Below are 15,183 nucleotides of genomic sequence, written 5' to 3'. Positions count from 1 at the left end.
GTTGCCGTTTGTGGAGCTTGTGCTGACTACAGAGACCGCTTTTTTTACAGTGTGTTCAGGGGACAGGCAGCTAGCGGATAGTGCGGAGATGTTTGCTGTATGTGACAAAAAATGTTTTGGCCTAAAAAAACGTGTGACATCGCTTAGAGCACCTTTAATGGAAAAATGCACGGAGAGCAGCAACTTTTGTTTCTGCTCTGCCAGCCACAATACCAGCTAAACACGAAGTGTGTGTTAGAAATCAGGAATGGTGAGAGAACATTGGGCTTGGTACATTGTTCGTCTTCAAACCAAACTTGTCCTTCGATAAAGAGTAGGGGTGTAACCCCGGCATCTTGGCCAAATTTGCCCATTGGCCCCTGTCTAACATGGCCTTCTAATCATCCCCATATATATATATATATATACGATTGGCTTCATCACTCGGTCTCCTCTCCACCAATCAGCTGGTGTGTGGTGGGCGTTCTGGCGCAATATGGCTGCCGTCGCATCATCCAGGTGGTGCTGCACATTGGTAGTGGATGAGGAGATTCCCCCCTTCTATGTAAAACGCTTTGAGTGCCTAGAAAAGTGCTATATAAATGTAACAAATTATTATTAATTATAAACTTAAGTTTCAGCAGACAAAGTTTAAATCCCGTCTGGCTAGCGCGCATCCCATAATGTTTACGTGCTAGGTCAGAAGGCGGAGCGTAAGGGGGTCTTTTAGTGGTTGTTCGAACACATTCGACCATAAGAGCATTTACGCTACAAAAGCAAATGTTTTTTTCGACTACCTCTGGAAGTGGTTTAAAGTGGACAAGCTCAAAACGGTTTAGACTCCGTTTACACCTGTATACAACCTGTCTACTTGTGATCTGTTTGACTTCTACTTGAAGTTTTCAAATGTGGCACAACTATCCCTTGTGCAGTGGAAATGAAGAGTGCTAGAGATGTTTTAAAAAAGTAAGTCTGGAAGAAGGAAAGGTCTCATAGGGGAGAATTTCAAGCACCTGGATGGATGGATGTTATATTGTATTGAGGAACTAAATACAATTCAAGCCTGGAAGTTTCCATGGCATGAGTTTCAAAGGTTTGTAGGAATCAAAAACAAAGTCTAACAGTCAGACTTGACAACTTATTTTTCTTCATGTTGAATACTATTGCTGTTCATGAAACACCAATCACAAAAAAGGATTGCTTAATATACAAATAGAATGCGTATTGCTTATTATTCGGCACAACTGATTTCGCATAGCTTTGAAATTCATGCCATTCACTGCAGTGACCACCCAAAACCAGCACACATCTACACCGACACCCTCCTGAATGTCTACAGGTCTAAAGTGACACTAACACATGCAATGGGTTGAGTTAGTATTAGTAGGGCATGACTTCTACACTGCATGCACACTGGATGCATGAGCATGCCAAACTACTGGGGTTCACAATACCACAGGGCCATACGTACCGCCACTTCTTTGTAAGGAGTGATAAATCTGAGAGGTAAATGCCAGCACTACAGAGACATTAAAAAAAAAAGAGAAGCAAAAAAGTGTTGTGACAGTTACTCTCTGTTGGTGCCTTGAGGAAGGTTGCGGACTGTTGGGAAAAGTAGTTGTTCAGGGGGGGAAATATGGGCATTTTTTTACAGGCATCTGGAAACAAACCACTTTCAAATGATGCAGAAATGCATTCTGATAAAAGACGTTTACCGTGTTTTTTCTTTTTAGCTTGAGCTGATTGAAAGCCAGTTCCTCAGCGTATTCCAGCTGCTCGATCTCTTCCATCTTCTCATTGTATCTCCGGATCTGTTCGTGAAGTAGCATCTCCACACAACTGAGGATAGTAAAGATTCAGTCTTGAGACTTAACTTTAAAACAACACATCTTATTAAAGGGATCGTTCACCCAAAAATGAAAACTAGCCAATGATTTACTCATCCTCAAGTCATCCTAGGTGTATATGACATTCTTCTATCAGACAAATATAATCAGAGTTATATTAAAAATGTTCTGGCTCTTCCAAGCTTTATAATGGCAGCGACTTGGTTCGTTTTTGAAGTCCAAAAAAGTGCATCTATCGATCATAAAAGTGCATCTATCCATCACAAAAGTGCATCTATCCATCATAAAAGTGCATCTATCCATCATAAAAGTGCATCTATCCATCATAAAAGTGCATCTATCCATCGACTTGCGTACCGCTAATGGCCGGAAGCTAGTTCACTCCTAAAAGTTTTAAATATGGATATTTTTCTTACACAAATGCGCCACTTCGCTTCAGAAGGCCTTTATTAACCCCCAGAGCCGTGGGGAGCAGTTATATGATGGATAGATGCACTTTATGGACTTCAAAAATGACCCAACAAGTCACTGCCATTATAAAGCTTGGAAGAGCAGGACATTTTATATAACTTTGATTGTATTTGTCTGAAAGAAGAATGTCAAATACCCCTTTTCCACCAAGGCATCGGAGCCAGAGCCTAGTTTCAAATCGGTTCTTTGTGTTTCCACACCCAAAGCCCCAGCTCAGAGCCAGGAAAAGTGGTTCTTAAGTAGCACCAAAACATTGCTGGGCTAGAACAGGGCTAGAAGTAAGAACCGATTACGTCAGGCGCTGGGGGCGGGGTCAACAAGACCAACACAAACTTGAGATCCGCCATTGTTGAAATAGCAGCTAATGGAGCTAACAGCTGCTGCTCGTTTGTAATCTCCTTGCGGCGAACTGCATGAATGCGTTGGATTCGCTGTGTTTTCGTTGTGTTTTGATGCCGATGTAGGATCGTAAAGCCATGTGAATCAATAGTAACGCAACGTACTTTGCATTGTTGATGGAAGGCTTGTTCGCAGCGGTGCTGTGCAGCGCCGATACATCTCGAACAAGCCTGGTGTGTTTGTGTTTCCGCTGCCCAGGGTTGCCAGGTTTTCAAAACAAAACCCGCCCAATTGCGACTCAAAACAAGCCAAATCACGTTTCAGGGGGGCTTCCCCGGTAAAAATCACATTTGGGGGTAAAATATGTGTTTTTTTGGCATGGTTGCCTACAAAAATTCGCATTCCCGGGGCTAAATATCACATAATTGGGGTCGCTTCAACCCGCGGACATGAAAAACAGCCGCGGCAACAGTGATGAATTAGCCCAATTCCACGGGAACACCGCAGACTTGGCAACACAGCTGCTGCCTTGCTAGCGTTGCTGAGATAGATGAGACGTATACAGTGACGTAAGACATGGCTCTGTTGTGGCTCTCAGCATGTGGAAAAGCAAACGGTTCTTAGAAGGCTCCTCAGTCGAACAACTATGAACTGGGACTAGCTCTGGCTCTGAACTAGCTCTAGCACTGCCTTGGTGGAAAAGGGGTAATATACACCTAGGATGACTTGAGGGTGAGTAAATCATGGGCTAATTTTCCTTTTTGGGTGAACTATCCCTTTAACGAAACACTATAACTTCTTACGTGGTGGTTTTGGCAACATCCTTCATGCTCATGAGCGGGTCAGCGCTGTCCGGACAGCGGAGAATGCAGGGGGCAAAAACGATGGCCAGAGAGTTTGGCGTCATCCGATTGCTCTTCTCCTCCTTCGCAACCCTGAAATGAAACCAGAGCATTAACACCTGACGGCTGCACGATTTTCTACTCTCAGCGTTCGTGGTGTACGGAATAAACTTGTGTACCTGACAAGGTGGAAAATCAGTCTCTCCAAGGTGTTGAAGTTTGCTGTTGGAAGCTGTTCCAGAACTTTATAAATGGCTTGCAATTGCTCCTGCTTCTCAGGAAGTTCTATGAAAGGCAACAAAGGTGTTATAGAAAGCCTGAGGGATACCACAAGGGCAAGAGAGAGAGGTGTCACAGGGACCAACCTATGGTACGGAGGAAGTCATTGTAGTGCGTGAAGGTCATGAGAGGTTCGGGCAACTCCCTTAGCCACTGTTTGACCAGGCCAGTGACAGCATGGATGGGGTAATCCTCCAGACAAACATTCTCTGGGCCTTCACAAGTCATTAAACAAAGTTATACAAGTGGGCACTGTAAGCTACTAGACATCATGTCAACAGTCAAAAGTCTGCAAAGAGGTCAATGTGCCATTGAGTTCTGGTAATATCCATGATGGCTTACCTGCTTCCAACAGCTGGTGTAGCTCCTTCATGCGATTGGCCGAGCCAGACTTCCTGTAAATGCCCTCTGTATACAGGCCGTTCATTTCCACGTGTTCCAGCATTATCTCCAGCACAACTGGCACAGGGCTCTTGCTATTGACCAGGTGGCACACGCGCACACCAAAGTGTTGCGATCCAGGCTCATCATCACACTAGACCCAGAAACAACAAAAATCAACCAATTGAACAAGATGTTAAAATGAATGCTTAGAGCAGGGGTGTCCAATCCTGCTCCTGGAGGGCCACTGTCCTGCAGAGTTTAGCTCCAACCCCAATGAAACACACCTGAACCCGCTAATCAAGGTCTTAGGCATACTAGAAACTTCCAGACAGGAGTGTTGAGGCAAGCTGGAGCTAAACTCTGCAGGACAGTGGCCCTCCAGGACTGAGTTTGGACACCCCTGGCTTAGAGGATAGGATCCTTACCTTCTTGGAGCAGAATGTAGAGCAGTCTACGGCGATTTTACAAATGCACTTCTTATGGCAAACCATTTTGCAATCTGAAACAAAAATGAGTCGTCATCATTGTCGTCTTCAGGCTGATTGAAGGTGAATCAATAGGGTTTATATCAGAGATACTCACAACTGCACATGTAGGCCTTCTCCATACCCCAGATGTAGGACGTGCAGTGATCACAAGACTGCATGATGTTGACTTGGTAGTTTGAAAACACATGGTCCAATGGATTCTCCAACTAAATCCAGACAAAAATGTTTACATTCATTCACAATGCAGAGTCAGTCTGAGAGGATGGATAGTTGGACAGAAATACTTACACTTTTAGCCTTCTTCCTTCTCATCTTACGACTTTTGGGGGGCTAAGACAGATTTTGACAGATGTATTAAAGTTATCATCATTAATAACTTATTATAATAATGAAAGTCGGTAACAGGGGATGCATGAACTTTCACCTTGGCTGGTTCGGCCTCTTCTTTTTTGATCTCCGCTCTGATGAAGCCGTCCAGAACTGACTGGAAGAGATTGACCACCAGCGGTACCTCACCCTTCTGCTTTTCTCCAGCCAGACTGATCACTTTATTCTGGTAGCAATTCATCAAAGCCTTATACCCGATTTGAGGTTTCTGTAGATGTGTGAAAGAAGAAGAAATGAATAAGATGAACTAGACGCTTCACTATTTTGAATATAAGCTGTGTTTGCCCACGCAAAGCTTGGATGATTATTGTAGGCAATTACCAGGGCTTTGCCTCCAGTAGCTAATGTACTTTCTTTCACACAGGGTGTATATGAACTCAAGAACTAGCCACCAGGGAGGTCCCCTGAGAACTACATTTTCAGTCACACTTTATATTAGGTGTCCTTAACTACTATGTAATTACAACAAAAAATAAGTAAAATGTACTTATTGTGTTCATATTGTATTGCAAAACCCTTTTGCAGCTATTGAGGTGGGATACGGGTGAGGTTAGGGACAGGTTTGGTGGTATGGTTAGGTTTAAGGATGGTGTAAAAGGTAAGGGAAGGTCAACAGTCGAATTACAGATGTAATTACATGCAGGTATTTTTTTAATATACAAGTACAATGTAAAAACATGCAAGTTATTAAATGTTTGTACATAGTAGTTAAAGACACCTAATATAAAGTGGGACCAAATTTTCCCTTAGGGAAATTTTCCTCTGAAGGAGGAACTTTTAAGTGACTTAAGCCATCACTTGAGTCCTGCCGCTCTGGTTGCGGTGCAGGACTTTTATTTTGTCGGCATGACAGACGTTTATTTTGATGCCGCTGAGTTCTCCCATTCTCCGTCTTCATTCGTTTACGATCTGTTCAACAGCCCTATGTTAATACGTTATTAGAAATGTTAAACGAAGACAGTATACGGAAAAATATTAGCATTGGCTGTGTGGATGATGCCCAATGTTGCTAGCCAAGCAGAAATACATAATCATGTTTTGTTTAGTCCCTTCAAAGTTGCACTGAATTTCCTCTTTAGCGTAAAGGTTGAGAAGTGCCTGGACGTTGGCGTCTCCACCATCTATCGACATTTTCCATGTTCGCGGAGTAAATTTATACTAAAAATTATACTAAATTTAGGCTAAAAACTGGGTGTTTACACAGCTTTTGAAAAATGGCGGGCATTTGCCATGCGTTTGGCCAATCAACGTACACTTAGTAGTCCCTATTGTGTTCGGTTTGACCCTACTCTGAAGTAGAAGCTAATTTAGTCCCCCAAAATGCGTTCCTATAACTAAAATCTTTCCCAGTGCTGCGGTGTGAACATGCCAAAAAGTGGGCACTTCCGCCAATAGTAGGAACTATGAAAACGTTCCTCCGGTGCAAAAGCCCCTATTGCTGTGCAGTTGTACGCATGATGTGGGCGGTCGTTTACTAGCCCAAATCAAAAGATCTAAAGTCAATCAATGAAAATGTCGGGGACTTTTTCACCCACCAAGAGTAAGACCTAAATCTTTCATGCCCATAGTTAAAATTATTGGTTATATACTTAAAGTTTAAAACTCAACTTGTAAAACGCAAACTTGAGCAATAATAATGCTTGACCTAGCAAATCGATTGATAGGATGTAGAGTATGTGGTCTACATTGCAGTTTTGGGGTGTGTTGGTTGTATTAGCTCTACTCACAGAGATTGAGTACATTCCCTTGATGTTTTCTCGAAACTGCACAGTGGCAGTGATGAAGATGTGCTCCGTTCCTGAAAGCTGTTTTCCCCGTGAGCGCAGGTCATTCACCTACACCACAAGAGCGAAAGAGCAAGTCTGAGAAATTGTATGTATCATAAACACAAAGTCTTTAACAGTTTTTTTTTCTCTTTTACACTCTTCAAATCACAATCGACTAACCAACATCTTGCAGTCACAGACATTCTTCATACCTGATTGCCCAGAAACTCATCGAGGTGGCGTAGCTCATTTGTGTTGGTGATCACACGGTTCAGTGAGGCGTTCCACTGCTCAGAGGCCCGAGCCGTCGAGTGTCTGATCATGATGCTTGGTGTCCGACCCAATCGGCCCGCATGGGTCTTTGAATTGTGTGAGCGTGATGGAGAAGTGGCTATGGAAGAGAACAATAGGATAGGATGAATAAAGGCAGAATACATTGATCTAAATGAATCACGTGTTGTCTTCGCAGTATGCACCTTCTTTTTGATCCAAAAAGGAGGCCAGGCTCAGGTCTCCATCTTCTGGGGTCTGAGCTTCTTTGTGTGGACGCTTCTTCAAGATCTTTCTGAAAAACCCTGTTGTCCTATGGAACAAAAAAATTACCATTTCATAAAGTTAGCTGTAACAAGTTTGGGATTTTATTAATAAACACCCTAGTAAAACATTCTGGGAGGTCCTATTAGGCAAGGGATTGGACTATCAAAACATTCAAGAAAACCCACACCTCTACAACAAAGTATGGAATTTCAGGAATCTCCCTTCTCTCATAGCAGATGCCTTGCATCCATATAAAGGAGTATGTAACCTATGCCAGGAGTCAGACAAATGACTACCACTGATGTAAGCCAGTGGCCTTATTTTCCCATGGGTTCAAATGAGTCAGATTTCCTGTGTGACCATGTTCTACTACAGATAAGAGAATGCATTTGGGTGGGATGAGCCAATAAGCTCTTTATTTTGAGTCTTGCAGATAAGGCAAATGCCTGACACATAGTCTATGTAAATATGTGAAACGTTTCGATCCATGCCTCATTTCACACATTGTTGCATTGTGAAATGTGTCAAAATGCAGTTCATAACACAATGCAAGTATGCGTTACATTCTCAAGGGATGCCGTAGATGACGTTAGAATAAACTGTCTTCTCAAACAGTCTGATACGTCTTGGTGAAGCAACTGTTTGAGAAGAAGAAAAGGTAGTTAAACTGGTAATACTGGTAGGTAGGACAGTACCTCTCTGGGGTTGATGGCTGGAGAGGCGACACATCTTGCAGGCTGTGGCTGTCGTGAACTTTTTCCTTCAACGTGTTGGCCTTTGTTCTATCTGGACCAACACCAGTGCTGGACTGTGTCTACACCAAAATGTATGAACACAGTAGATGTCTTAGTTTAATACAGCACAGTCTAGTGTACAATAACAACCATTTTTGCTAATTAGATGACAATGGGCAGTCTGTCACACTGTATAGAAGAAAGTTCCTTCTTCCTGTATAGATAACACCTTAAATGAAGGTAAAATCTAAATGCCTCCCTTTATGTATCCCAAAATGAGTAATTAAAAGAATCAAGAATTGAGCTTTGAAAGAAACAATATGGAAAGATGGAAGAAATAATAAAGCAAACCAGAGTCTAAATTGTCTGCCATTGCTAGTTGAGGTTTTAGTCTGTTATCCCATAAGTCCATGTAACCCACTGAGCTGTTAGAATAAAAACTGCAGTGAAAGGAGTTTTATTCAAATCAGAGCAAGCTCTACTGCGTTGGCAGCTTGACAATAGGTCACTCAATGAAATCTGATAGTACAGCATTTTAAATGCTGTGTCCTAAAAAACTGTGCCTAGTTGATAACAGACTAAGGCCTTCAGGTCAATTCAGTGTAGTACAAGATTTCTGCAATCCCTCCCATTCTAAGCGCTTAATCCACCAGCAACCCGCACACCACAGCTCCCCGGACGGCATCTTATATCAGGCTGCAATACAACACCTCAAATGGACTCATGGGGGGTAAAGGAAAAGTCCAGTACTCTGCATCCTCCATTTCAACACTTTTAATGGGTACACATATACGTGCAAGGGCGAGCCGCGGCCTGCGTCTTCTACGAGCTTTTCCCTGAATCAGCCAGAGAAGCATAATCACTTAAACTCAAGTGATTGTTTCAATTATAATCCTAAATTACCAGCAGATTGTCTGGTTGCGTACAGAGACAAATTATCCCCAATGGGAAGCTTGCAGTGGAACTTAACTTCAAGGCACACAATCAATATATTCCTTCACGTTTACCATTGTATTACCCAGCTGAATCAAGTAAACGTTACCTGTGATGGGCCACCTGAACCTATTTTGGATACATCATCTAGTGACATAGAGATCCCGCGATTCCTGGTAAAGTTTGGAAAACCAGACAGAAAATATTGTTAGAAACATAAGAGAAGTTGAAGATGGGTATAAAAGAACAACATAGGAAGCCGTACTGGAGAGTTTTGATGTTCTTCTCTTCCAGACTGCGGGGTCCTGCCATGAGGTTTTCTGGCTGAGTGTTGCTTCTCGATGGTTCCTTTCTCCTGTTGGCCTCTGCTTTGGCAAGAGCCGGTTGAGCAGCGGTGGGCGGGTCGCTGTAGCCATTTCTTCCAGGCCCGGAAGTAGGGATATCTAAGGGTAAGGTGGAGGGTCGAACAAGTTCGGTTGGGACATCTTTAGCATCCCTTTTGCCCTTGTCGCCTTTCCAAGCCACAAAGGTGTACTGATCCAACTCCTTGCTGTCGGACCGCTCCTTCAACTTACCGTCTGCTTTTCCCGGACTCTCTAGAGTTTTGCTCTTGAAAGGAGTATCGTCTTTCCCGGCCGAAGCCGCCCGCTCACTTTCTCTCTGGCTGTGCTCTAGGCCACGCTGTCTCCTCAGCTCCCGTTTTTCCTGACTCTTGGACACTGGTAGTTTGGAAAGCGGAGGAGCTCTGTTCAGGCTCTGTCCAGTCTGGGTTTCAGGAGACATGGGTTTGCCTTGTGTACCTTCATCTCTGGGAAGTGTGGATGATTCTTTCTCAGTTTTCTTCTGTTGCTCCTTGACCACAAGGTGAGGACCAGCCTCCACTTGAGGGATCTTCGTAGAACGATCTTGCTCTTTTAAGACAGAAACATCATCAACATGGGCCCTGCCCTTACCTTCAATCTCAACATCCACAGGAGCCTTATTGTGCTCCGGCACTAGTGTCTTCTCATCGCCAGGCTGCTTGCCTGATGTTGGTACTTGTTGTAGTGGCGTCTTCTCCTGCCGCTCAGCCTCTAAAGCAAGCCGAGCTTCCCTTTCCTCTTGCTCTTTCTGTCTTCTATCTGCTTCCTCTTCCTCTCTGGCTTTCCTGGCTGCCTCTTCTTCCTCTTTGAGTCGCCTGGCTGCCTCCTCAACTTCTTTAGCTCGCCTAGCGGCCTCTTCGGCTTCCTTGGCTCGTCGAGCTGCTTCCTCCTCTTTTCTCCTGCGAGCTTCTTCTTCCTCTCTCTTCCTCTTCTCTTCCTTTAGGAAGTAGTACCTAACCAGATCAAATCCAAAACTTACTGAATCATGTTCAATAATCCACAAATCTGTATTAAGGTGATTTCATGTTGACTTGAGTGAGGTCTATACCGTTTGCGAGCTGATTGCCCTCTTGCAAGTGCCTGTATCTTTGTGATGGAGTCTCGTGTTTTTCGATATTCAGCTCTTTGTTTGGAACCTCGCCATGCTGTCTGGATCAGAACCACGGCTTGGTAGAACTTCTCTTTGCGGAACCTACGCCATGAGCGCTGTAGACAAGGTCAATCAAATATCAGACATGAGTAGACATGAGCCAAACACAAGACAATTGCAAGAACACTACCCAAACAGTTTGATATACCTGGATCACGATGGCTGCCTCTCTCATTTTAACAAATTCCATTCTCTCAATTTTGGCTCTAAACCAGCGCTGCAAGAAAATGATTTTGTGCATGACATCCTTGTGCAGGATGTCCTGAAGCTTTTGCCTTTCAAGCTCTTTGAGATACACCTGTAGAAGTGGAACATAACTGCTGTTAAGAGTCAATAACTAGAGACATTATCACTTAAAACACTTTAGGGCTCCAAGAAAAAAGATGTAACCTTGGTTTTTCCAATCTGGTAGGTAGTGTGGTCAAAGCCAAGCTTGTGCAACAGAGATGATATGTCCTCCTTTGACGTAGAGTTCTTTGGCAGCAACACACGAAACTGCTCAGTAAACTCCTGTAATGCAAAAAAGGCTTTGCTTATTTAGACAAACCATATTACACACGTTTAATTCGTAGGGTTCAATCACTAGGTCAAATCTATGCGTTACCTGAAAGGTGTATTTGGCTCCATAACCTGACCGTCTGATGCGCACGGTTTCCAACATGCCTGTGTACCGCAGTTGCTGCACAATGAGGGCCTCATCAAAACACATTTCCCTCTGAAAATTAGATATAAAATAACAGACAAAATAACTTTAGTCAAAAGACAGATCTCATATAGAAGATTTTCTCGAGGTATAGATGAACAGTTAAAATGAAGACAAGGAAGGCAGGAATTTCATGTTGACTAATTAGCGAACAAGGACGTGTTATTTGCACCTTTTCAGCATTGGAGCGGAGGCATCGGATGAAGAATGGTTCTGCCTTCCCCAGCGTTTCCAGGAGCTTACTAAGAGAGGTCTACAAGATAGAGAGATAGATAGATATAATAAGTGGAAGACCAGAAGAGAACCACACATGAAGCCTTCAGTCTATCACATCCATTAGAGAATAATATTCTTAGCATTCTCTGATGCTAGCATTTGAAAATGTAAGTGCTAGAGTTAAGCCGTTCCAAAACATAGTGAGATTTCTGTTATTACTTTCTGTCTACTGCCCTACATAAGCAGCTGTTTTCTGTTCTGCCACACCACTAGCACGTGGCACAAAATGTTTATGTTAGCATCTCGCTAAGCTAACAGTATGTTCCTCCAAGCATAAAAACACATAGAAAAAGATAATTTTTATCAATATGTGTTTGCTTTGTAGACTGAACAGTTGTACTGATAATTTTCAGCACTGAATTACATTTTTATACACAAGCACCATTTGGAACAGCTTGGTGCTTATAGGCTAATTTACAACGCACAGACAAAAGCCAACAAACAAGTTGGCCGTTGGATTTAGAATTGCATGAAAAATAACTGTCATGTTTATAATGCCACAACAAACGCTGATTGAACATGTTCAGTCGGGTGAAAACAAACCCCAACTAATGCCAACAGACGGTAATAGGGGCAACACACCGCACAGACAACCACCAACAAACATGTTTGTCTGTGCGGTGTGAATTAGCCTTATGATATTTTGGAGCAGAGCATTTGCTTTTAGGCTGAACCACCAAACTTGATATGAACAGCCAGGCTAATCTAATAAAGACTAATCTAATAAAATAATAACATTTTTACTTGAAACTGGGCACTGATGCTGGGAGGACGTTTCTTCTTGTGCAGATGAAGCAAAGACTTGGTGGTGCGATCATGGAGGCCCACTATGAACTTCAGCGAACGAGAGTCCAACAGGCTCTGCCCAAACACACAAAAACAGAAAGTGAATTTCTCTCACACAGAGACTTTCTTTTGCCACATGAGTGCCATGGGAACATGACGGCATGGAAATTCTCATTCCAGCCAGAGCCTAAGCGGTAGAGTCTTCAAAACATTTACCCTGCACAGCACATGTAACGGAAAGTCATAAACAATCAAATGGTGATGGAAAGGAGAATGTACCAGCTGTGCTGCAAATGCTCACCGGTAAAGTGTTTTTTTTTTAATGGCCACACATAAATGCAGTCTATGCAGGACAAAATGATTATCAAAGGAGCTATCTATCTTGTTTATAAAGTACAGTTTGCAGAGTAGACCATGTTTTTTTTTTTTGCACACCAATATTTTTGTAATGCTAGGTTGACCATGTTGAAATTACTCTAAGGCCCTGTTTAGACCTGGTACCAAGATGCATTTTGGTCAATCGGATCACAAGTAGACAAGGGAGACAGCTGTTTACACCTGGGGTTTTCATCCATCTCTTTTGTCCACTTTCGACCACTTTTGTCCTGATTTCTTCGAGGGGAGGGTCTATTGCCGTTTTTGTTCATATCTTTCGATCTAATGGACAACACAAGCTAACGCAATTTACTTATGAACGCAACCAGAGACGATGGAAAAGCACACGGAGGGCCTCAACTTTCGTTGGCATAACGCTGTGTTTTAGAAATCAATTGTGAAAGAACAGTGAGCTTGGTACGTTTTTCATCTTCAAACCAAACTTGGGTCTCCAGCCGACAAAGTTTAAATCCTGTATGGCTAGCGCACTTCCCATAATGTTTACGTGTAAGGTCAGTAGGCGGAGAGTAGGGAGTCTCTTAGTGGCTGTTCGAACACATTCGACCATATGAGCGTGAAAGCAATCTGGTCGAATGTGTTTTTCACTACCTCTGGAAGTGGTCGAAAGTGGACAAGCTCAAAACATTTTAGACCCCGTTTACACCTGTATTTAGCGTCATCCACTTGTGATCCAATTGACCAAAACGCATCTTAACACCAGGTATAAACAGGGCCTAAGTCTGGTTGAAGTTATAAAACTAGCTGAAATCATTTGCAGCACCTTGAATGTCAAAACAAACACCTAGTCTTGTGTTCTTTAAAATATATACTGTTCGATCAATTCAGGAAGCGAGAGGTTTACCTTGGGAATGAGTTGCTTGGTCTTGGTGTTCTTGTTTTTCCTGTAAGGGGGAAGAGGAAAGTTGATGGTTTGTTGAGATAAGAAGCGAATGGATGCCGCATGTTAGTAGAGTGAGTCATGCATTTGCTTGTGGGACATGAGTAAGGACGCCTACACACTTGGGAAGCTCTGACGGTGCATTTGACGAAGAATAATGTGTTTGATTTTTTTAAGCAATGGTGTGTAATATGTCTGGTCTACAATTGAGCCCAATCAGTTGTCTAACATCCCCATTGAAATGAATGGATTCGCAGTGTTCTTGGACGTTAAATCTAGCATGTAGACGGAGAGGAAGATGCAAGACTTGGTGTGGGTGCACATTCCAGCACTTGAATTTGTCAACCATCTCCATTGAAACTCAAGGATTCGCAGTGTTGTCTGAGGTTAAATCTAGCATGTAGATGGCATAGCAGCAAAGATGGTTTCATGGGAGGGAGGAATTGTGGACATTTCACGATACACCTAATCTATGATATTCCTAATTTAGGCTGGACGACAGCTAGGAAGGTTTAGAGTTCAAGTGAAGTCTATATCTGTGGTCTTTGCAAGCAGTGATTCTGCAGCTTTCCACACCTCATAAAACACTACAGACTTAATAGGTGGGACTCGAGAACCAATAAGCTCATGCAGCATGTTAGCATGTGGATTCCATTCTGAGCTAGCGTTAATGAAGATCACTGCTTTCAGCTCATAAACTCTGCATTCGTCTTACATACGCCGCAAGGGAGCCATCTAAAAATAATTGAAATGCTTGTTAGATGGGTATTAATAGAGCAGGGCTAAGGGTGGTTTGAGTAACGCAGTTAAACACAAGGTTAGCCGACAAGTAATGCTGCAAAGTTGGGAAAGTTTGGGAGCAGGGGCTGTTTTGCGAAGGTTTCTCAAAACTAAGCTTAGCCGAGAGCCAAAAGCATTGGCTTCAATGTCAAGGCATGAAGGGTCGGCAAGGTGGACCCATCCATTCCAGGCCAGAGAGGAATCAGCGGTCAAACTCACTGGAGGGCGTGACGTGGGAACCGTAGGCGACCCCAGGACTGAAGCAGCTTACGTGGATCTTCCCCATCCAACTGCAAGTCCTTAATGGAGTTGATGATTTGGGCATGCATGTCCCTGATTCAGCCCGGTGGAAAGGTGGGAGAGCGGGGGGAGGAGACAGAGGGAGTAGGTAAGATTGGCGGGGAAGGGTAAGTACAGGAACCCAACACCAACGATGTTAACAGACCTCTTGGAAAACGAACGCCCTCCACCACAAAACAGGAACCCATAATGTGGACATGAACAAACGCAGGCAAGTGTGTTAAGTTTGAAATTAAAAGACCCTTAATTTGGTGAAGTACTCCTTCAAGCTTCATTGGTGAATCCATGCTGTTGTTACTCTGGTTTTGACCTGACGGGGTGTTAAATGGGGGTCGGCCCCCCATTCAGCAAAGACCTGGATTCATGCACTGGTTCACTTACCACACGGGCCAGAACAACAGGAGGTCAAACAGGTAGGATTGGCACTGGGGGCTGGGGACGCACTCCTAAAAGCTCTTCCACAAACCAGGAAGTGACCCCGCTTCTATTATAAACGTCTTTAAAGGACATTTTATGGTTTCCTTCCCACTTGGGAGCACTTAGAGGTAATAAACCTCACAAGGTCCC

At 43.3% G+C, this 15,183-nt stretch overlaps 1 protein-coding gene across 22 annotated transcripts in view; it reads right to left on the bottom strand.

Moving 5' to 3' along the window:
• LOC307120922 (myosin IXB) overlaps positions 1-15,183 on the bottom strand; it is a 71,265-nt gene that overhangs the window by 5,271 nt on the left and 50,811 nt on the right. For 6 of the 22 annotated variants that reach the window (XR_013815894.1, XM_079808192.1, XM_079808194.1 and 3 more), the window contains 24 exons: positions 14,536-14,649; positions 13,501-13,540; positions 12,222-12,338; positions 11,374-11,454; positions 11,103-11,213; positions 10,889-11,008; positions 10,647-10,796; positions 10,397-10,554; positions 9,252-10,301; positions 9,096-9,159; positions 8,015-8,133; positions 7,259-7,365; positions 6,995-7,173; positions 6,744-6,851; positions 5,054-5,224; positions 4,918-4,959; positions 4,724-4,835; positions 4,567-4,640; positions 4,100-4,292; positions 3,844-3,972; positions 3,658-3,763; positions 3,440-3,571; positions 1,695-1,818; positions 1,451-1,498 (listed from right to left, as the gene is read on the bottom strand). Coding sequence is in view for 18 of the 22 variants with exons in the window: in XM_079808192.1 (XP_079664318.1) it covers positions 1,451-1,498; positions 1,695-1,818; positions 3,440-3,571; positions 3,658-3,763; positions 3,844-3,972; positions 4,100-4,292; positions 4,567-4,640; positions 4,724-4,835; positions 4,918-4,959; positions 5,054-5,224; positions 6,744-6,851; positions 6,995-7,173; positions 7,259-7,365; positions 8,015-8,133; positions 9,096-9,159; positions 9,252-10,301; positions 10,397-10,554; positions 10,647-10,796; positions 10,889-11,008; positions 11,103-11,213; positions 11,374-11,454; positions 12,222-12,338; positions 13,501-13,540; positions 14,536-14,649 (3,649 nt within the window). In the remaining 4 variants the exon portion in view is untranslated. The remainder of the gene's footprint in view (positions 1-1,450; positions 1,499-1,694; positions 1,819-3,439; positions 3,572-3,657; positions 3,764-3,843; positions 3,973-4,099; positions 4,293-4,566; positions 4,641-4,723; positions 4,836-4,917; positions 4,960-5,053; positions 5,225-6,743; positions 6,852-6,994; positions 7,174-7,258; positions 7,366-8,014; positions 8,134-9,095; positions 9,160-9,251; positions 10,302-10,396; positions 10,555-10,646; positions 10,797-10,888; positions 11,009-11,102; positions 11,214-11,373; positions 11,455-12,221; positions 12,339-13,500; positions 13,541-14,535; positions 14,650-15,183) is intronic. The other 16 variants (XM_079808195.1, XM_079808198.1, XM_079808183.1 and 13 more) reach the window with 6 other exon arrangements.

The sequence above is a fragment of the Gobio gobio genome, assembly GCF_949357685.1.
Source record: "Gobio gobio genome assembly, chromosome: 24".
NCBI classification, from domain to species: Eukaryota; Metazoa; Chordata; class Actinopteri; order Cypriniformes; family Gobionidae; genus Gobio; species Gobio gobio.
Note: the sequence above shows the minus strand (reverse complement) of the source record. Positions and strands in the feature narration are given on the sequence as shown.